This window comes from Dendrobates tinctorius, unplaced genomic scaffold (genome assembly GCF_039654945.1).
Source record: "Dendrobates tinctorius isolate UK_male_01 unplaced genomic scaffold, ASM3965494v1 ptg000232l, whole genome shotgun sequence".
NCBI lineage: Eukaryota > Metazoa > Chordata > Amphibia > Anura > Dendrobatidae > Dendrobates > Dendrobates tinctorius.
Window position 1 is genome coordinate 7622868 of NW_027361899.1, and position 21930 is coordinate 7644797.

Here is a 21930-nt window from a genome sequence, read left to right on the forward strand (position 1 = left end):
ATCTTGTAAACTAATTATCACAGGCGTTTGAGATTGATTTCAGTGATCCAAAGAGCCCTGATACACAATACCATCTATGAGTTTATTTGATAAACAAAAAATTACATCTTTATGACACTTAAATCCACTTTGCATAATAATTTGGAACACAGTGTACAGACCCAAGACCAAACTCTTAATGAAATGCAGACCGTCTTAAAAAGTAATTCAGCCAGACCCCCTCCTATATACAGACCTGAAACCAGACTCTTCCATTAAACAAAGCCCAGACCAGACACCCCATATACAGACACTTGCCACCTGGACCCCAACTAATACAGGTGTCAGATCTCCATATGCACAAACTCCAGACCAGTCCTTTCTAAAGACCCTCCATCTTCACAGACAGTAGCTCCCCCATTCTCCTGAAGCCCCCAGACCAGACATCCAGCTACTGTCTTCTCCGGTTTGCTGAGATTTACCTTCACTTCCAGAAGATCGTCCACATCCGAGGGTCTCGGGACGATCTGTTGATGCGAGTTCTGCTGGTGGGTCCATATGAGGCACAATCTAAATACAGGAGATACCACCATCGGTAGCCCTCTTGGCCATGTGCCCACGTCAGCATCTTCCTATTCCTTACACTTTTACCCAAGTGGCTTCTATGGTTTCAAAGCTGGAGAGGGCACATTGGAGGGTAGGGTGTATCCATGGTAGAAGAACCTATGAAGAATGACCCTGTGGCTACTAAGAGGCTGGGAAGGGCTCAATCCAGCATGGTCCTCCCCCCATTCTTTATGGATTTTCTGAAAGCACGAGTCCCAATTGGAGGATATTTAGACTTGTGTAACCAGGTGGTGCTGCGCTGGAGGAGCCATCTAGCGCTGCATGAATCGTAAATTACCCGACAACTGCATCCCACCCACCCTGAAAGGGCCCACTGGAATATTTCCATCCCAAATGATCACTGGCCCCCCTGCCTGACCCTGACAGGGACATTACTGCCCAACGATGTCAATAGTCACGGTCTAATCCAGGGTCTAGTCTCTGCCGTCTATGGTATATGACGCCAGTGTAATATCACATACGTAACAATAAGGGACGGACAATGAGTTTATTTCTCTTTTATCCCATCAGCTCTTAAAATTCATCCCAGAGAAGAGTGACATTGACCTCCTGGAGGAACACAAGCACGAGATCGAGCGCATGGCGCGGGCCGACCGCTTCCTGTACGAGATGAGCAGGTACGATGTAGTGCGCAGGCTCCGTGTCCTCCATAGTGGGGCCGTCAGTACTTATCACCCTGTGACATCGTTAGTATTAGTCCTGGTGGCCCAATATACCAACGCCATCTTTCCTGCAGGATCGACCACTATCAGCAGCGGCTGCAGGCTTTGTTTTTCAAAAAGAAGTTCCCGGAGCGATTAGCGGAAGCGAAGCCGAAGGTTGAAGGTGAGATCCGATGTCTCAATGGCATCACAGAGCAGGGCACAGACTAAACGGGACTGACCCAGTATGGAGTATGATCATGGGTGGCCCACCCTTACTCTCATACGGTATTGTGAATGAGCCCCTCGCTGACATTCATTTGACCTTTGTCTTGAAGCCCTGCTGCAGGCGTGCAAGGAACTGACCCGGAGCAAACGACTGAAGCAGCTCCTGGAGGTCGTCTTGGCCTTCGGAAACTACATGAATAAAGGCCAGCGAGGGAACGCGTTTGGATTCAAAGTTGCGAGTCTGAATAAGATCATAGACACGAAATCCAGTATAGACAGGTACGGCGTGCCAGTATTGTGATTGCGAGGGGGTCCGCTCTTCCCCTGCCGGATCCCGGTGGGCACTGCTGTAAGAACCTGCATTGACCTAGGAGCCTACATACCTCTGTAGAGCTGATTGTTCCCCCGTTACATCCCTAGAGCTGAACAATCCCCCATTACCTCCCTAGAGCTGAGCGTTACCTCCCTGGAGCTGAGCATTCCCCCATTACCTCCCTAGATCTGAGCGTTCCCCCGTTACCTCCCTAGAGCTTAGCGTTCCCCCGTTACCTCCCTAGAGCTGAGCGTTACCTCCCTAGAGCTGATCGTTCCCCCGTTACCTCCCTAGAGCTGAGAGTTACCTCCCTAGAGCTGATCGTTACCTCCCTGGAGCTGAGCATTCCCCCATTACCTCCCTAGATCTGAGCGTTCCCCCGTTACCTCCCTAGAGCTGAGCGTTACCTCCCTAGAGCTGAGCGTTACCTCCCTAGAGCTGATCGTTCCCCCATTACCTCCCTAGAGCTGAGCGTTATCTCCCTAGAGCTGATCGTTCCCCCGTTACCTCCCTAGAGCTGAGCGTTACCTCCCTAGAGCTGATCGTTCCCCCATTACCTCCCTAGAGCTGAGCGTTATCTCCCTAGAGCTGATCGTTCCCCCGTTACCTCCCTAGAGCTGAGCGTTACCTCCCTAGAGCTGAGCGTTCCTCCGTTACCTCCCTAGAGCTGAATGTTCCCCCGTTACCTCCCTAGAGCTGAGCGTTACCTCCCTAGAGCTGAGCGTTACCTCCCTGGAGCTGAGCATTACCTCTCTAGAGCTGAGCGTTACCTCCCTAGAGCTGAGCATTACCTCTCTAGAGCTGAGCATTACCTCTCTAGAGCTGAGCATTACCTCTCTAGAGCTGAGCATTACCTCTCTAGAGCTGAGCGTTACCTCCCTAGAGCTGAGCGTTACCTCCCTGGAGCTGAGCATTACCTCTCTAGAGCTGAGCGTTACCTCCCTGGAGCTGAGCATTACCTCTCTAGAGCTGAGCATTACCTCTCTAGAGCTGAGCATTACCTCTCTAGAGCTGAGCGTTACCTCCCTAGAGCTGAGCGTTCACCCGTTACCTCCCTAGAGCTGAATGTTCCCCCGTTACCTCCCTAGAGCTGAGCGTTCCCCCGTTTCCTCCCTAGAGCTCTAGGGATGTAACGGGGGAACATTCAGCTCTAGGGGGGTAACATTCATTGAACCGTGCGGAATCACCGCATCCTATACACTGTATGGGTGACTTTATCTTGCGGAGACTGAGCCTCTCCACAAGATAAATAGACATGCTGCGGTCTGGAAAGACGCGCCGCATGTGCGTATACTCAGGGAAGGCGCGGGCGCCAGTGCACTCATGGTGGAGATGGGATTTCATGAAATCCCATCCACTATGCAGTAGCATCTGGCCACTATGGGTTGGACGCTGTGGCTGTACGCAGCCTCCAACCTGCAGTGTTTACCGACCGTGGAAACATACCCTTATAGTCCACAAAATGTGGCAATTTCTGTGTTGCGAATCCTAATTAAATCCATGCAGTGAACACTTTTCCTGGACTTGTGGGCTCCATCCATGGCGGTCGGGTGATGACTGACGCTCCTGCTCCTCGCTTTAATCGTTGCTCTCCTTGTCTTTAGGAACATCACCCTCTTGCACTACTTAATTATGATATGTGAGAAGACGTACCCCGATATCCTCAGCATCCAGGGGGAACTAGAGCATCTTTCCGAGGCGGCTAAAGTCAAGTAAGTCACATTTCACCCAGAAAATGACACTTGTCCTCCAAGTGACGAGAAGCCGTCCTGCCGGCAGTTCTGGCCGCGCCGTGTTGTCCCCGCTCTGGACCCGCACAGCCGGGCAGGTGTGAATCTATCAATGTGCCCTCAGCGCCGGCCACTCGTGTTTCTTGTCTTGGACGTACTCGTTCTGCCGAATCAAATGTTCACATTGGTCTTTTCGCACCTGGGTTTTGGCTGCTTGAGGTCAGGGGGGGATCGGTCTCCTCTGACCCTGCCAGGTGGTAACACGATAACGTACAAGAGCAATGGACAGACCGGTGCCGAATGTCCAAAAATAATGAAGGAGGTGCAGCCAGAAGTGAGCTCTGCAGACGCGAGTGAGGAACCAAGTCCTTCCAGATGTTCTACAGTGACCACTGCCAGGGCTCTTAAAGGAGAACTTCACCTCCGCAGCCGCAGGGTCACACGGTATTTCGTCTGACATATCGATATTTCCCTTTATTGAGCCTCTGTGGACTCTGCGGGCATTGTGTGACCGAGAAGCCACGCGTCTTCTCTGGTGACCACTCGTTCCTTACATGGAGTAGACTGCTTCTCCAGACAACACAGAATTGTTTTTAACCAGTGCTGCTTAGGAAACTGTATTGCGTTTCATTGTTTCAGTATTTTCTAGATCCCTGTTTGCAGTCAGTGAATGGTCGCACTCTTATATACATCAAGAATCCTTCAGAGATCGAATGCATTTCATGGCTGGGGGTTTGTTACAATTGGTTCCTGTTGAAGCAACGCTCTGTGAGAACCAGCCTGGACTTCAGAGCAACCAGCCTGGGCTTCAGAGCAACCAGCCTGGGCTTCAGAGGAACCAGCCTGGGCTTCAGAGGAACCAGCCTGGGCTTCAGAGGAACCAGCCTGGGCTTCAGAGGAACCAGCCTGGGCTTCAGAGGAACCAGCCTGGGCTTCAAAGGAACCAGCCTGGGCTTCAGAGGAACCAGCCTGGGCTTCAGAGGAACCAGCCTGGGCTTCAGAGGAACCAGCCTGGCCTTCAGAAGAACCAGCCTGGCCTTCAGAAGAACCAGCCTGGACTTCAGAGGAACCAGCCTGGGCTTCAGACTGATACTTATTCTACACTGATATATTGCAACAAATAGTAATGCAGCATAAGGCTCTGTTTCCATCTGTGCTGTGGGCACCATCAGATGGACCCCGGTATCTTCTAATGGGGTCCATTGCTGTCAGGTCATAGAAGGCTGAATCTGCAACGATGGTTCTGAATGCAGCTGTGAACAGAGCCTGAATCTGCAGTTTTGCTACAATGTATCAGTGCGGAAACGTCAGAGCATTGACTAGACTGAATAGTATCCACTTTTTAGTGGAGCTGCATCTGAATGGAAACAAGTGTCCTCATTACTGACAGCAAGCAGAGATCTTGAAAATGGCGAGAAATTGACCACCAAGTCTAGGTTTACACAGGATGATGAATGTTGCATTTTTTTTCAGTTTGGTGGAGTTGGAAAAGGAAGTGCACAACATAAAGAACGGACTGCGAGCCGTGGAGTCTGTGAGTAGTTCTCAACCTTACAGTTCTGGGGTCATGGGGAAAACTATTTGTGTTCCTAAGAAGAACCCAAGAGCCCCCTTATCGCCTCCACAGTGATAACTTAATGTGGGGGGCATATTGGTGACTCCGCTTTTCAGAAGTGTCAGGTCCATCTTGGTTCATGTCTGTATTTCTGGCAGCCCCTCTACTCTTAATGATGCAATCCCTCATGTTTCCTTCATCCTACACTTGTGTCCGTCTTCACGGCATTCTGCCCATTAATCAGGAGACTCTGGGTGATTAGAGGAAAAGCTGCAGCACTACAAGTATAAAAGAGAAGAATAGATTGTAGAAGAGAAAGTGCCGCATCCATCGCAGCCCCGAGGTTTTCCCGTCAGTTCTGTGAGTTTTCTCCATTTGTGGCCACATAACACAAAATGTGGATTATAAAAGCTCGAGAGCCAAGAAAGTGACGTACAAACATGGCAGCCGGTGTAAGGTCCGAGATCAGAGGAGCGATGAGTCTCCTTGTGGTGCGCTGGGAACAGGACTGCGAGATCATCAGCTCGACCACATCAAAGGCAAAGACTGGAAACTTTACCCCAAGTTATTAGCGGATAATTCTAGGAGAATGTGAATACCAAAAAGCCAGAAAATGAGGAAAAAGGCAAATATCAATTGTGTATCTGAGTATTGACAGGAAGTATGGGGCCAAATTCCACTCCTGACTCCGCTGTCCCCCACTAGTCTCCTCTGTCCCCCTCCATTCTGCCCCAATTCAGACTCCTCTGTCCCCCTCCATTCTGTCCCCCTCCATTCTGTCCCCCTCCATTCTGTCCCCCTCATTCTGTCCCTTTCCAGACTCCTGTGCTCCCCTCCAGACTCCTCTGTTCCCCTCCAGTCCTCTCTTTCACCTCTGTCCCCCTCCCTTGTCCTCTGCTTCCGTCCAGATTCCTCTGACCCCCTCCATTGTTCTCTGTTCCCTCCAGTCTCCCCTTTCCCCTCTGTCCCCCTCCCTTGTCCTCTGCTCCCCTCCAGACTCCTCTGTCCGCCTCCATTCTCCTCTGTCCCTCTCTAGCCTACTCTGTCCCCCTCATTCTGTCCCTTCCCAGGCTCATCTGTTCCTCTCTACTCCCTCAATTGTCCTCTGCTCCCCTCCAGACTTCGAGACTCCTCTAGTCTCCTCTTTCCCCCTCCATTGTCCTCTTTTCCCCTCCAGACTCCTCTTTCCCCCTCCAGACTCCTCTTTCCCCTCTGTCCCCCTCCATTGTCCTCTGCTCCCCTCCAGACTCCTCTGTTCCCCTCCAGTCTCCTCTTTCACCTATGTCCCCTCCATTGTCCTCTGCTCCCATCCAGACTCCTCTGTTCCCCTCTAGTCTCCTCTTTCCCCTCTGCCCCCCTCCATTGTCCTCTGCTCCCCTCCAGACTCCTCTGTCCGCCTCCATTCTCCTCTGTCCCCCTCATTCTGTCCCTTCCCAGGCTCATCTGTTCCTGGCTACTCCCTCCAGACTCCTCTTTCCCCTCTGTCCCCCTCCATTGTCCTCTGCTCCCGTCTAGTCTCCTCTTTCATCTCTGTCCCCCTCCATTGTCCTCTGCTCCCCTCCAGACCCCGTTGACTGCCTCGGCATTGTCATGCACTAGTTATCTTTTTGCCGGTTCGGTGTTGTGGTGAATGTGACTCTGACCTCCATAACTTTGCAGTAATCATTTCCTCCTTTTCAGGAGCTGGAGTACCAGAAGCGGCATTACCGGGATCCGGAGGACCGTTTTGTGCCCGTTATGGGGGACTTCATCACAGTAGCCAGTTTCAGCTTCTCTGAGCTTGAAGACCTCCTGAGTGAGGCCCGGGATAAGGTGGGCGCTTCTCTGACCTACAATAGGAAATCCTTTACTGATCCCAAGTTACGTCCTCCATTCACATCCAGAGCTGCATTCACGATTCTGCTCCTGAATGAGGGAAGTGTACATGAACCATCTTGGATGCTTTAAATGTGATTGGAGAAATAAGCTTTGTTATGTATTATTTAGTTATTGCTGTCCATTCATGAACCAGAGAGCTCAGGCTGAACAGATCTACTCACACACAGAGCTGCAATCCCTCTTTTCTAGGTACTGCCTGTCCTGGGTTATCCTAACCTTCACAAGTGGCATCCACTCCTCACTCTCCTGAGTCAGTGATCACTGCCTCTCTGACATTATATTCATGCACCAGGGAGCTCTGGATGAACAGTTATTGGTTCTTTCAGCTACGGGGGTGCTTAGGTCATTGAACTGATTGAGGATACAGAGCAGAGTGAATCCATGGCTGTGTCTGTGTTTGGGATCCATGGGGCCTCTGTAGAAGATGGGGGTTGCGTTGGTTTTATGGGGGGATACAGATGATTACAGGCTGGGATTCGGGAGAATATTGGGAACGGCACGTTCCCGCTGCGTGAATGTTTGTTTGACATTTCACTCTCGTTCACCCTCCATAATCCTCACAGTAAGCAGAGTCTTTAGAAAGTGAGAGTTCTGGCGCGGGGTCTGAGGAGCGAGGGCTCGGGGGTATGCGGGATTCTGTCCTGGCACAGCTCACGAGGGGGAATCACTGGCACCAGGCAGCGGCGTGATCTCACCGGGCACCGAGCCCGCCGGTCCGCTCTTAAAGGGATGAGAAACCAGCGTCTGCCTGCGTCCACTGATTGGAATGATTGCTCTCTGTTAACCTTTAATGGGGGTGGATGGGGGGCATTCTACAATCCAATCTATTACTCCCTGTTATCAGCCATTACCGGGGACAGGCTGTAGGACAGAGGAGTGAAAGCTATTGCTCTCTGCTATCACCCTGTGCAGAGTATAGAGCGGTATAGACGATGTATTCTCCAGGGATGGGTCGGTATTTCCAGACTCTCGGAGCGCTGCTGGTCTCCTGGGAAATTTTCTCATTTATAAATCCCATTTAATAACATTGTATCTGCACGGAGCGACCAATCACAGCGCGGGAAGCGTCTTTACATTGGAACCAATCATGGATTGCGGAATTGTTCACATCCTGCCATAACAGCCAATCAGGAAGCAGATGGCTGAAGTGTGAGATGGTCGTGCTGCCAGGTGGTCGCGCTGCCAGGTGGTCGGAGCGCTCGGCCGTCACACTGCTCATGATTTGTTGTCTGAGCCAATTATAACTTGGAAGAAGGGAGATAACGAGAAATAAGGAATCTGACGAGTAAGGAAATATTCTTTGAGGTGTGAAACCTGCAGCGAGCGCCTCGGCCACGGATGGGAGGAATTTATGTCTCTTTTTTATGTGACTCCATGTAAATCGCGTATTGCCCGGTGTCCTCCGGTCTGTGGGCTGTTTTACCACCGCAGAGAGGGAATCGCTTTACAGACCCAAAGTCCCGTCCGTGGGGTGTAAGGGGTTAAAGCACCAAAGCTCCCTAGGACCTGGAAAACTTGTATAACGCATGAGAATTAAGGTTATTAATCCTAGATTACAGCTCAGTGATGATACATTGCAGACTGCCGACACTGGGAAAGCTGGGTTACAGCTCAATGACGATACATTGCAGACTGCCGACACTGGGAAAGCTGGGTTACAGCTCAATGACGATACATTGCAGACTGCCGACACTGGGTAAAGCTGGGTTACAGCTCAGTGACGATACATTGCAGACTGCCGACACTGGGAAAGCTGGGTTACAGCTCAGTGACGATACATTGCAGACTGCCGACACTGGGAAAGCTGGGTTACAGCTCAGTGACGATACATTGCAGACTGCCGACACTGGGAAAGCTGGGTTACAGCTCAGTGACGATACATTGCAGACTGCCGACACTGAGAAAGTTGAGGTACAGCTCAGTGACGATATATTTCTGACTGCCAACACTGGGAAAGCTGGGTTACAGCTCAGTGATGATACATTGCAGACTGCCGACACTGGGAAAGCTGGGTTACAGCTCGGTGATACATTGCAGACTGCCGACACTGGGAAAGCTGGGTTACAGCTCAGTGATGATACATTGCAGACTGGGAAAGCTGGGTTACAGATCAGTGATGATACATTGCAGACTGCTGACATTGGGAAAGCTGGGTTACATCTCAGTGATGAAACATTGCAGACTGCTGACATTGGGAAAGCTGGGTTACAGCTCAGTGATGTCACTTTGTAAGTTCTGACAGTCACCGCTGGTTGCATTGGGTTCGGTGATACACTGTGGGGCTGCTGACACTGAGAAAGCTGGGTTACAGCTCCGTGATGAGAGATCCTGAGACTGATGGGACAGAGGGCTACTGACAACTGCTAGTCATCGGAGACTAAACAGGTCTGCAGACAAGAAATCACCAAGGGGGAGAGGGTGGAGCAGAGGGAGCAATAAGGAAAGTGGGGGGTTACGACGGCCCCTAAGGCTGTGTTCACACGGTCAGTATCTGGTCAGTATTTCACATCAGTATTTGTAGCCAAAACCACGAGTGTGATAATAAATCCAGAAGTGGTGACTAGAGTTGAGCGACTTTAGTCGGATCGGGTTTCATGAAACAAAATTCGTTTCAGATGAAACTGGTCCGACTAGGGCAAAAAAAGCTCGGAGTTTCGTCGGAAACCCGACCCCAATGCAAGTCAATGGGGAATAAAAGTCGGCATTGAGCGGATGAATGTCACTCGCTCAATGCCGACTTTTATTTCCCATTGACTTGCATTGGGGTCGGGTTTCCGACGAAACTCCGAGCTTTTTTGCCCTAGTCGGACCAGTTTCATCTGAAACGAATTTTGTTTCATGAAACCCGATCCGACTAAAGTCGCTCAACTCTAGTGCTGACGTGTCTCTATTGGACTTCTCCTCTGATTGTTCCTCTCCTGGTTCTGACTACAAACACTGATGTAAAACACTGACCGGATCCTGACCGTGTGAACGTGGCCTTAGACTCGGCCTTTTCTTTACATCGGACATTAGCGGTTCTCTCCTGTCCTCCCGATTTCTCAGTCTTGACTGTAATTTTACCGTTCTGTTCAGCGAAATGGAAGCTCAGAATGGACAGAACCCGTTAGTCAGCGAGTCTGTGTGTCAGGAGATGTCAACGCACGGGTGACATTTAGCGATTGTTCCGGGACCCTGGAGCCTGGCTGATTCCACCGTCATAGATTGATATTGTAAATACGAGCAGTTTTGCAATTTACGGCTTATTTGCAGCCGTTCTTCAGATATTATTGACACTTTTATTTTGTTTTCAGCCCGTTGCCTTGGAGACCGGCCACCGCTGCAGCCCAGTTTGTAACAGTGTCCTGGAACTGGCTGCGATTAGGGGGAATCCACGGATCCAGCTTCAGAGCAGCCTCGGTGGACGGTCTCCAAAGCAGTGATCTGTATACAAAAGACAATGGCTCATAGCTCCGGAACGGAAGAACACTTAATAAGCGGAAAATAGCTGGTACTTACAGTGTGCGACCGCCCCATGGATGACGGGGTGAGCGGTCCGGGAATGGATGGGGTTGAGACTTTCGGTTGCACAGGATGTTCTCAATATCTGTTGCTCTTCTCACTAGTTGCCGTCTCTCACCGTCTCCATTCTTTCCAATTCTTTTAGTTCGCCAAAGCAATGAAACATTTTGGAGAATCCGAGGGTAAAATGCAGCCAGATGAGTTTTTTGGCATTTTTGATACTTTTTTGCAGTCGTTTTCTGAGGCAAAGCAAGATCTAGAGAACATGAGAAAAAAGAAAGAGGAAGAGGAGCGGCGAGCGCGGATGGAAGCCATGGTGAGTCCGCGTGATCGTTGTGATTATTGACTTTTTTTTTTCCAAGGAGCTTTTCAGTTTATAAATAGGATTTTTGTAATGCTGTAATGCTTTGTCTTACCAGCGGGGGCGCTGTAGGGAATTGTTACAGCTTGAGCATATCTGGCCACTTTCAATTTTTCTGAAAATTCTTACAGAAAACATACTAAAAATTAGATGTAAAAATATCCAGCTGCAGTCAGCGGCTTCATCTGATGTAAACGATCTGATGACGTTTTCTTATCAGTCATAAAACACTGGAGATTACAGTAAAAGACAAAGTAGATCCCACTCCTCTCATTCTGTCTAAAGACGATTGTAAAGGAAACTGCTGGATCCCAACCTAAATATCAAAGCAAATTATGTTCTGCGAAGAAAACTGCGCAGATCGTCCGTCTACAGGGAAGATGTCACTTTACATCCTGCAGAAAAGGCTGAAGAAACCTCTACTGCCTTCACATGGTCATAAAGAGACAACAGTGACACCTAGTGGTAAACATAGGTAAATCAGATGTTATGGATAATGTCCAAGTAATAACATCATAGGAATGTCTCCTATCCATCACTAGAGATCAGAGGTGACATCACTGAGAATGTCTCCTATCCATCACCAGAGATCAGAGGTGACATCACTGAGAATGTCTCCTATCCATCACCAGAGATCAGAGGTGACATCACTGAGAATGCCTCCTATCACTAGAGATCAGCGGTGACATCAATGACAATGCCTCCTATCCGTCACTAGAGATCAGCGGTGACATCAATGACAATGCCTCCTATCCATCACTAGAGATCAGCGGTGACATTAATGACAATGCCTCCTATCCATCACTAGAGATCAGCAGTGACATCACTGAGAATGCCTCCTATCCATCACGAGATCAGCGGTGACATCACTGAGAATGCCTCCTATCCATCTCCAGAGATCATAGGTGACATCACTGAGAATGTCTCCTATCCATCACCAGAGATCAGAGGTGACATCACTGAGAATGCCTCCTATCCATCACTAGAGATCAGCGGTGACATCACTGAGAATGTCTCCTATCCATCACTAGAGATCAGCGGTGACATAACTGAGAATGTCTCCTATCCATCACTAGAGATCAGAGGTGACATCACTGAGAATGCCTCCTATCCATCACGAGATCAGCGGTGAAATCACTGAGAATGCCTCCTATCCATCACCAGAGATCAGCGGTGACATCACTGAGAATGTCTCCTATCCATCACTAGAGATCAGCGGTGACATAACTGAGAATGCCTCCTATCCATCACGAGATCAGCGGTGAAATCACTGAGAATGCCTCCTATCCATCACCAGAGATCAGCGGTGACATCACTGAGAATGCCTCCTATCCATCACTAGAGATCAGCGGTGACATCCCTGAGTGTCTCCTATCCATCACCAGAGATCAGCGGTGACATCACTGAGAATGCCTCCTATCCATCACCAGAGATCAGCGGTGACATCACTGAGAATGCCTCCTCTCCATCACCAGAGATCAGCGGTGACATCACTGAGAATGCCTCCTCTCCATCACCAGAGATCAGCGGTGACATCACTGAGAATGCCTCCTCTCCATCACCAGAGATCAGCGGTGACATCACTGAGAATGCCTCCTATCCATCACTAGAGATCATCGGTGACATCACTGAGAATGCCTCCTATCCATCACCAGAGATCAGAGGTGACATCACTGAGAATGTCTCCTATCCATCACCAGAGATCAGCAGTGACATCACTGAGAATGTCTCCTATCCATCACTAGAGATCAGAGGTGACATCACTGAGAATGCCTCCTATCCATCACCAGAGATCAGCAGTGACATCACTGAGAATGCCTCCTATCCATCACCAGAGATCAGCAGTGACATCACTGAGAATGCCTCCTATCCATCACCAGAGATCAGAGGTGACATCACTGAGAATGCCTCCTATCCATCACTAGAGATCAGCGGTGACATCACTGAGAATGTCTCCTATCCATCACTAGAGATCAGCGGTGACATCACTGAGAATGCCTCCTATCCATCACTAGAGATCAGAGGTGACATCACTGAGAATGCCTCCTCTCCATCACCAGAGATCAGAGGTGACATCACTGAGAATGTCTCCTATCCATCACCAGAGATCAGCAGTGACATCACTGAGAATGTCTCCTATCCATCACTAGAGATCAGAGGTGACATCACTGAGAATGCCTCCTATCCATCACCAGAGATCAGCAGTGACATCACTGAGAATGCCTCCTATCCATCACCAGAGATCAGCAGTGACATCACTGAGAATGCCTCCTATCCATCACCAGAGATCAGCGGTGACATCACTGAGAATGTCTCCTATCTATCACTAGAGATCAGAGGTGACATCACTGAGAATGTCTCCTATCCATCACCAGAGATCAGCGGTGACATCACTGAGAATGTCTCCTATCCATCACTAGAGATCAGAGGTGACATCACTGAGAATGCCTCCTATCCATCACCAGAGATCAGCAGTGACATCACTGAGAATGTCTCCTATCCATCACTAGAGATCAGAGGTGACATCACTGAGAATGCCTCCTATCCATCACCAGAGATCAGCAGTGACATCACTGAGAATGCCTCCTATCCATCACCAGAGATCAGCAGTGACATCACTGAGAATGCCTCCTATCCATCACCAGAGATCAGAGGTGACATCACTGAGAATGCCTCCTATCCATCACCAGAGATCAGAGGTGACATCACTGAGAATGCCTCCTATCCATCACCAGAGATCAGCAGTGACATCACTGAGAATGCCTCCTATCCATCACCAGAGATCAGCAGTGACATCACTGAGAATGTCTCCTATCCATCACTAGAGATCAGAGGTGACATCACTGAGAATGCCTCCTATCCATCACCAGAGATCAGCAGTGACATCACTGAGAATGTCTCCTATCCATCACCAGAGATAAGCGGTGACATCACTGAGAATGTCTCCTATCCATCACCAGAGATCAGAGGTGACATCACTGAGAATGCCTCCTATCCATCACCAGAGATCAGCAGTGACATCACTGAGAATGCCTCCTATCCATCACCAGAGATCAGCAGTGACATCACTGAGAATGCCTCCTATCCATCACCAGAGATCAGCAGTGACATCACTGAGAATGCCTCCTATCCATCACTAGAGATCAGAGGTGACATCACTGAGAATGCCTCCTATCCATCACCAGAGATCAGAGGTGACATCACTGAGAATGCCTCCTATCCATCACTAGAGATCAGCGGTGACATCACTGAGAATGTCTCCTATCCATCACTAGAGATCAGCGGTGACATCACTGAGAATGCCTCCTATCCATCACTAGAGATCAGAGGTGACATCACTGAGAATGCCTCCTCTCCATCACCAGAGATCAGCGGTGACATCACTGAGAATGCCTCCTATCCATCACTAGAGGTCAGCGGTGACATCACTGAGAATGTCTCCTATCCATCACTAGAGATCAGAGGTGACATCACTGAGAATGCCTCCTGTCCATCACTAGAGATCAGAGGTGACATCACTGAGAATGCCTCCTATCCATCACTAGAGATCAGAGGTGACATCACTGAGAATGCCTCCTATCCATCACTAGAGGTCAGCGATGACATCACTGAGAATGCCTCCTATCCATCACTAGAGGTCAGCGGTGACATCACTGAGAATGTCTTCTATCCATCACTAGAGATCAGAGGTGACATCACTGAGAATATCTCCTATCCATCACTAGAGATCAGAGGTGACATCATTGAGAATGCCTCCTATCCATCACTAGAGGTCAGCGATGACATCACTGAGAATGCCTCCTATCCATCACTAGAGGTCAGCGGTGACATCACTGAGAATGTCTCCTATCCATCACTAGAGATCAGAGGTGACATCACTGAGAATGCCTCCTATCCATCACTAGAGATCAGAGGTGACATCACTGAGAATATCTCCTATCCATCACTAGAGATCAGAGGTGACATCATTGAGAATGCCTCCTATCCATCACTAGAGGTCAGCGATGACATCACTGAGAATGCCTCCTATCCATCACTAGAGGTCAGCGATGACATCACTGAGAATGTCTCCTATCCATCACTAGAGATCAGAGGTGACATCACTGAGAATGCCTCCTATCCATCACTAGAGGTCAGCGATGACATCACTGAGAATGCCTCCTATCCATCACTAGAGGTCAGCGGTGACATCACTGAGAATGTCTCCTATCCATCACTAGAGATCAGAGGTGACATCACTGAGAATGCCTCCTATCCATCACTAGAGATCAGAGGTGACATCATTGAGAATGCCTCCTATCCATCACTAGAGATCAGCGGTGACATCACTGAGAATGCCTCCTATCCATCACCAGAGATCAGAGGTGACATCACTGAGAATGCCTCCTATCCATCACTAGAGATCAGCGGTGACATCACTGAGAATGTCTCCTATCCATCACTAGAGATCAGAGGTGACATCACTGAGAATGCCTCCTATCCATCACTAGAGATCAGCGGTGACATCACTGAGAATGCCTCCTATCCATCACTAGAGGTCAGCGATGACATCATTGAGAATGTCTCCTATCCATCACTAGAGATCAGAGGTGACATCACTGAGAATGCCTCCTATCCATCACTAGAGATCAGAGGTGACATCACTGAGATTGCCTCCTATCTATTACTAGAGATCAGAGGTGACATCACTGAGAATGCCTCCTATCCATCACTAGAGATCAGCGGTGACATCATTGAGAATGCCTCCTATCCATCACTAGAGATCAGCGGTGACATCACTGAGAATGCCTCCTATCCATCACTAGAGATCAGAGGTGACATCACTGAGAATGCCTCCTATCCATCACTAGAGGTCAGCGATGACATCACTGAGAATGTCTCCTATCCATCACTAGAGATCAGAGGTGACATCACTGAGAATGCCTCCTATCCATCACTAGAGGTCAGCGATGACATCACTGAGAATGCCTCCTATCCATCACTAGAGATCAGAGGTGACATCACTGAGAATGTCTCCTATCCATCACCAGAGATCAGAGGTGACATCACTGAGAATGCCTCCTATCCATCACTAGAGATCAGCGGTGACATCACTGAGAATGCCTCCTATCCATCACTAGAGGTCAGCGATGACATCACTGAGAATGTCTCCTATCCATCACTAGAGATCAGAGGTGACATCACTGAGAATGTCTCCTATCCATCACTAGAGATCAGAGGTGACATCACTGAGAATGTCTCCTATCCATCACCAGAGATCAGAGGTGACATCATTGAGAATGCCTCCTATCCATCACTAGAGATCAGCGGTGACATCACTGAGAATGCCTCCTATCCATCACTAGAGATCAGCGGTGACATCACTGAGAATGCCTCCTATCCATCACTAGAGATCAGAGGTGACATCACTGAGAATGTCTCCTATCCATCACCAGAGATCAGAGGTGACATCATTGAGAATGCCTCCTATCCATCACTAGAGATCAGCGGTGACATCACTGAGAATGCCTCCTATCCATCACTAGAGGTCAGCGATGACATCACTGAGAATGTCTCCTATCCATCACTAGAGATCAGAGGTGACATCACTGAGAATGTCTCCTATCCATCACTAGAGATCAGAGGTGACATCACTGAGAATGCCTCCTATCCATCACTAGAGGTCAGCGGTGACATCACTGAGAATGTCTTCTATCCATCACTAGAGATCAGAGGTGACATCACTGAGAATGTCTCCTATCCATCACTAGAGATCAGAGGTGACATCACTGAGAATGCCTCCTATCCATCACTAGAGATCAGAGGTGACATCACTGAGAATGCCTCCTATCCATCACTAGAGATCAGCGGTGACATCACTGAGAATGTCTCCTATCCATCACTAGAGATCAGCGGTGACATCACTGAGAATGTCTCCTATCCATCACTAGAGATCAGAGGTGACATCACTGAGAATGCCTCCTATCCATCACTAGAGATCAGCGGTGACATCACTGAGAATGCCTCCTATCCATCACTAGAGGTCAGCGATGACATCATTGAGAATGTCTCCTATCCATCACTAGAGATCAGAGGTGACATCACTGAGAATGCCTCCTATCCATCACTAGAGATCAGAGGTGACATCACTGAGATTGCCTCCTATCTATTACTAGAGATCAGAGGTGACATCACTGAGAATGCCTCCTATCCATCACTAGAGATCAGAGGTGACATCACTGAGAATGCCTCCTATCCATCACTAGAGATCAGAGGTGACATCACTGAGAATGCCTCCTATCCATCACTAGAGATCAGCGGTGACATCACTGAGAATGCCTCCTATCCATCACTAGAGATCAGCGGTGACATCACTGAGAATGCCTCCTATCCATCACTAGAGATCAGAGGTGACATCACTGAGATTGCCTCCTATCCATCACCAGAGATCAGAGGTGACATCACTGAGAATGCCTCCTATCCATCACTAGAGATCAGCGGTGACATCACTGAGAATGCCTCCTATCCATCACCAGAGATCAGAGGTGACATCACTGAGAATGCCTCCTATCCATCACTAGAGATCAGCGGTGACATCACTGAGAATGCCTCCTATCGAGTCCTCGTGTGGAGTGGTAATAGGGAAGGATACAATGTACAAAAACAATGTTCTGGTTGGGTAATTGTATATTTAAGTATTTTCCGTATTCTATAATTTCTTTTCTTTGTTTCAGCTTAAGGATCAACGCGAGAAGGAGCGGCGACTTAAGAAAGCCAAAGCCGGCAGTATATCGGAGGAAGGAGGCGAGTTTGATGACCTTGTGTCTGCATTACGATCAGGAGAAGTCTTTGATAAGGACATATCCAAACTCAAGAGGAACAGGAAACGTTCTGGGAACCAAATTTTGGACCCCAGCAGGGAGAGGGCAGTGACAAAGCTAAATTATTAGGAACCAGGCGTTGGAGACCTAACGGTGGAGGACCGTGGTGTGTGGAGGACTCAAGGGCAGCGGAAACTGCCCCTCAGTGACTGAGATCATCCCACCAGAGCTTCAGTGCCCCACTTTCTGAAGTGCCTCAGTGGAGAACCGGAATGGGCCAGATCCATCTCTACAAGACCTGCCGGAGAGCGCACCCTGTATCACGCTTTACAAGTGCCAAATATTTCAATTTTTTTGCACTGTTTAAACCTTCAGAATGATCGGTATTTTGTACAGTATTGATGCTAAGGCTTTAACCTCTTACAAAAACATTACACCCGTCCATGGGAGATGCCAATAATAGATGTAAATAGCAAATTCCAGGTTTGGAATCTGAAGCAAAAATGTAACTTTTTTTTTTTTTTTTTACATTTTCTTTGTAAATGTAACTGTAAAGTCCCAGCTGCAAGTAATAGTATCACTGGGTATTTAATGAGTCTCCCCCTCCGCCTCCCCACCACTGGACCTTGCACAAACCTACTCCTTGTAATTCCAGGACCATCTCCAAAATCTAAAAAAAAAAAAAAAAACCCTTGTACAGTTGCAACATGTTGTGCACTTTTTACCTTTTTGATGTGTTGCCATGGTTAGTATTGGCTTCGAGGACGCTGTCACACAAAGGGCAAACTATAAAAAATCTCAGCTGCCTCATCAAAAGCACAAAGATTTTGTAACAAAAAAATAGGAAAAAAGGGAACAAAAAATCTGCATCACCAGATTCTGGAAGTGAACCTTATCGCGGCCAACACTTGGAATATATCCTGGAATGGGAGAGCTAAACGTGGTCGTTTCATAGCACATGATACCACGGGGACACAAATCACAGGATTTAGCATCTAGGACTTAATCTTAGACTTTCATTGACCTCAAGTTGGCGTTCAAGAAGTTGGGCCAACCATAGAAGGCAGCGGTTGGATGCAAAACATCTGTGTAGAATCTGTACATTTTCCTTCAAAGCTCTTGTCTTCTTGAAGTCTGGAACCACTGGAAGAGTCACCTTCACTGTCTTGGGTCTTTTGGAGACATCGCCATAAGCCTTTGGTTAGAAGGAGACACATCCATGGAAACATCTTGGAAAATACGCAGCAATAAAATAAAACAAACCTTGCAGATATTTTGGGAACAGAACCCCAATCAGCGATTAGTTTCTTCACCTTCTCAGCACAGAACTTTCAGACGTTCTCTATGGTGGTCGTAGACTTGGATTTACTGCAGGATGGGTACAGACTTGTAAAATCTGCGTCCAAACCTAAAAGTCTTAAGGGAATGGAATTCTATGGGTGACTTCATAGACCATTGGTGACAATAGGAGCCACGGGCAAGTGAATATACAGAACCTTGGTCGTATGGTTACCATCTTCAGGTTGGACGGTGTGGTCTTTGGGTCAGTGAGCAACTTGCACATGCATTGATCCTAACTCTGGTCATTGGTCTGGTGGAGACGAAGGTTTTATCATTAACGCATCCCATAATTTTACCTACATTTTCTTATTACGTCCTCCTCATCCCTCAGCTCATCATGACTGCCCAAATGAAAAGGTGGGTCAGTGATAAAACCAGGCCCCCGACTGACGTCACTTCTGTGGAAGCGAAGCACTTACCCCGGGGGACGTGGATCCTGGTATCTTCTGTGGCAATAATATATATATATATATATATATATATATATATATATATATATATATATATATATATATATATATATATTTTGACTGGTATTGATGTAATTTACTTTTTTTATTGGGTTTTCAATATGTAAAAGGGAAAGTGATGAATGCTGGAAAATATTTGGAACCACAAATGATATTCTGGTGCTTCTTCTAGGAATCATCATGAGCGGAATAAGCCAGATGTGAGAGCATAAACTGGGGACATTTTTAGGTTGGGGCGCGGGCGGCTGTAGGGATTTCCCTGCTGCGGTCACAGGACGAGGTGCTGCGGTGAATGGCAGAGAGTAAGTGATGATGATGTACGTAGATGTAGACTGCGCGGGACGTGTGTGACTGTCCGTGTGATGTTACCGCGTCCAATATAATGGTCGTGTGATGTGAGTCTTAGGAGCCGCTTGTCCCGTCATGACCCTGATCATTGCTGCAAACTGAGGTCCTGAGTGACTGTGAAAGAAACTAACAAGGGACATTGCACATTGATGGCATCTAGTGGAATAACTTATGTTCAGCAGCACAGAGTATTTCAGGAGGAGACTTAGGATGGAGGCAGACACAGGCTGAGAGGTACATAGAGGCAGAGGCTCCAGCAGGACAGAGAAGAGAATGATAGAAGCGGAGTCTGTTCAGCAGCACAGAGTATTACAGGAGGAGACATAGGACCGCATAGGATGGAGACAGAGCCCAGGCTGAGAGTAACTGAGGCAGGGTCTCCAGCAGCACAGAGTATTTCAGGAGGAGACGTAGGATGGAGGCAGACACAGGCTGAGAGGTACATAGAGGCAGAGGCTCCAGCAGGACAGAGAAGAGAATGATAGAAGCGGAGTCTGTTCAGCAGCACAGAGTATTACAGGAGGAGACATAGGACCGCATAGGATGGAGACAGAGCACAGGCTGAGAGTAACTGAGGCAGGGTCTCCAGCAGCACAGAGTATTACAGGAGAACTGTAAGAATCACGAAATAGAAAAGAGGGCAAGAGGCGAAGCAGCACAAAGTGTTTAAGGAGAAATGCCCGGACCCGTCTGCTCATGGGATGCTGGGACAAGGATATGGGAAGAAGGGACTGGGTCCCCAGCAGCACAGAGAATTTCAGGGTCTTGTGAGGGAGAGTAGTGACCTGTCGTTGATATGAGGACAAGGTTGCACCTGGCTGCAGGCAGCGGAGTTACATAGAAGGGACAGGGTCCCCCGCAGCACAGAGGGTTTCAGAGTTGGACTCTGATGATCGTGGATTACAATATGTTATTAACTTGAATTAAGACGTCTAATCATGAGAATTTCTTTTATGTACATAACACCGATAACCCTAATATGGATACTACGTGCAGAGCATTGCGGCATTCATACTGCTCCAGAGATGGCGTTGAGTATCTATGGCCATGGAGTACCTACGTCACTATCGTGCCCATATTGTGGCCATCCACGCACCGAACCCTCCTCATTAGTCTGTACGGTCAGATCCACACGACAGCGCAGGATAAAGGCTTGGACATAGCAGACACTGAGCGCAGCACAGGCGCATGGGACGGCGGCACAACGTCACTGACATAACACCCCGACATTCATCAAAATAGTAGAATCACAGTCCCAGGAGCAGAGGGGATCGGGGTCTGGGTGGGAAAAGAGGGAATCTCGAATTCTGGGCTTTGTGGCCAGGAATCCAGGATCAAAATCACAATGACAAAGTTGCAAAAGTTGTAACAAGTTTGCACTTTTTATGGCTTTTAGTCAAATCTTTCCCCGAGAGAAACAACATATAAAGGAGAACTCGTCAGTATTAATAGAAAGGGAAAGGTGTTAATATCCTGTATATTTTTGTAACATTGTATTTCTTTATGTACGTTAGTAACTGTAGAGGCGCTATGGTGCAGCAAAGGTCCAGTGATATCCATTCATCTGTACATTATACACAACGCCATCTCATCTCCGGCCAGGAGGTGATCCGCTTTTTTTTTTTGTGTGGGAGCAATGTGTCTTGGGTGAGTTTAAAAATATAAAATGACTTAAATTAAATTTGTAGTGTACCTTTAACTGCACCTTTTATTGGAATATACTGTCTTACTAGAGAAAAATAAACTTCTATGAATATATAATTTCCCTTCTTTGTCTCAGAGTCTGATTAATTTATTCTTTCTAGAGATTAGAACATCATTGTAATAGAGCGCCAAATGTCCACTACAGGAAGCCTTTATACACATATGATAACTCTCTGCAGCCACCACTAGGGGGAGCTCCCTGTATACAGAGACACACAATAAGATCCTGTCTGCAGTCACCACTAGGGGGATCTCCCTGTATACAGAGATACATAAGATCCTGTCTGCAGTCACCACTAGGGGGAGCTCCCTGTATACAGAGATATACAAGATCCAGTCTACAGCCACCACTAGGGGGAGCTCCCTGTATACAGAGATACATGATAAGATCCTGTCAGCAGCCACCACTAGGGGGAGCTCCCTGTGATACACGATAAGATCCTGTCTGCAGCCA

General features: G+C 48.1%; 1 protein-coding gene across 4 annotated transcripts in view; it reads left to right on the forward strand.

Annotated features, from left to right (window-relative positions):
- The window catches only part of DAAM2 (dishevelled associated activator of morphogenesis 2), a 216448-nt gene extending 194911 nt beyond the window's left edge, over positions 1-21537 (forward strand). For 3 of the 4 annotated variants that reach the window (XM_073556296.1, XM_073556294.1, XM_073556295.1), the window contains 8 exons: positions 1117-1223; positions 1343-1431; positions 1586-1754; positions 3393-3500; positions 4992-5052; positions 6754-6885; positions 10598-10768; positions 17527-21537. In XM_073556296.1, coding sequence (XP_073412397.1) covers positions 1117-1223; positions 1343-1431; positions 1586-1754; positions 3393-3500; positions 4992-5052; positions 6754-6885; positions 10598-10768; positions 17527-17742 — 1053 coding nt within the window. In that variant the 3' untranslated portion in view covers positions 17743-21537. The remainder of the gene's footprint in view (positions 1-1116; positions 1224-1342; positions 1432-1585; positions 1755-3392; positions 3501-4991; positions 5053-6753; positions 6886-10597; positions 10769-17526) is intronic. The other variant, XR_012222650.1, reaches the window with a different exon arrangement.
- Positions 21538-21930: the final 393 nt, after the last annotated feature.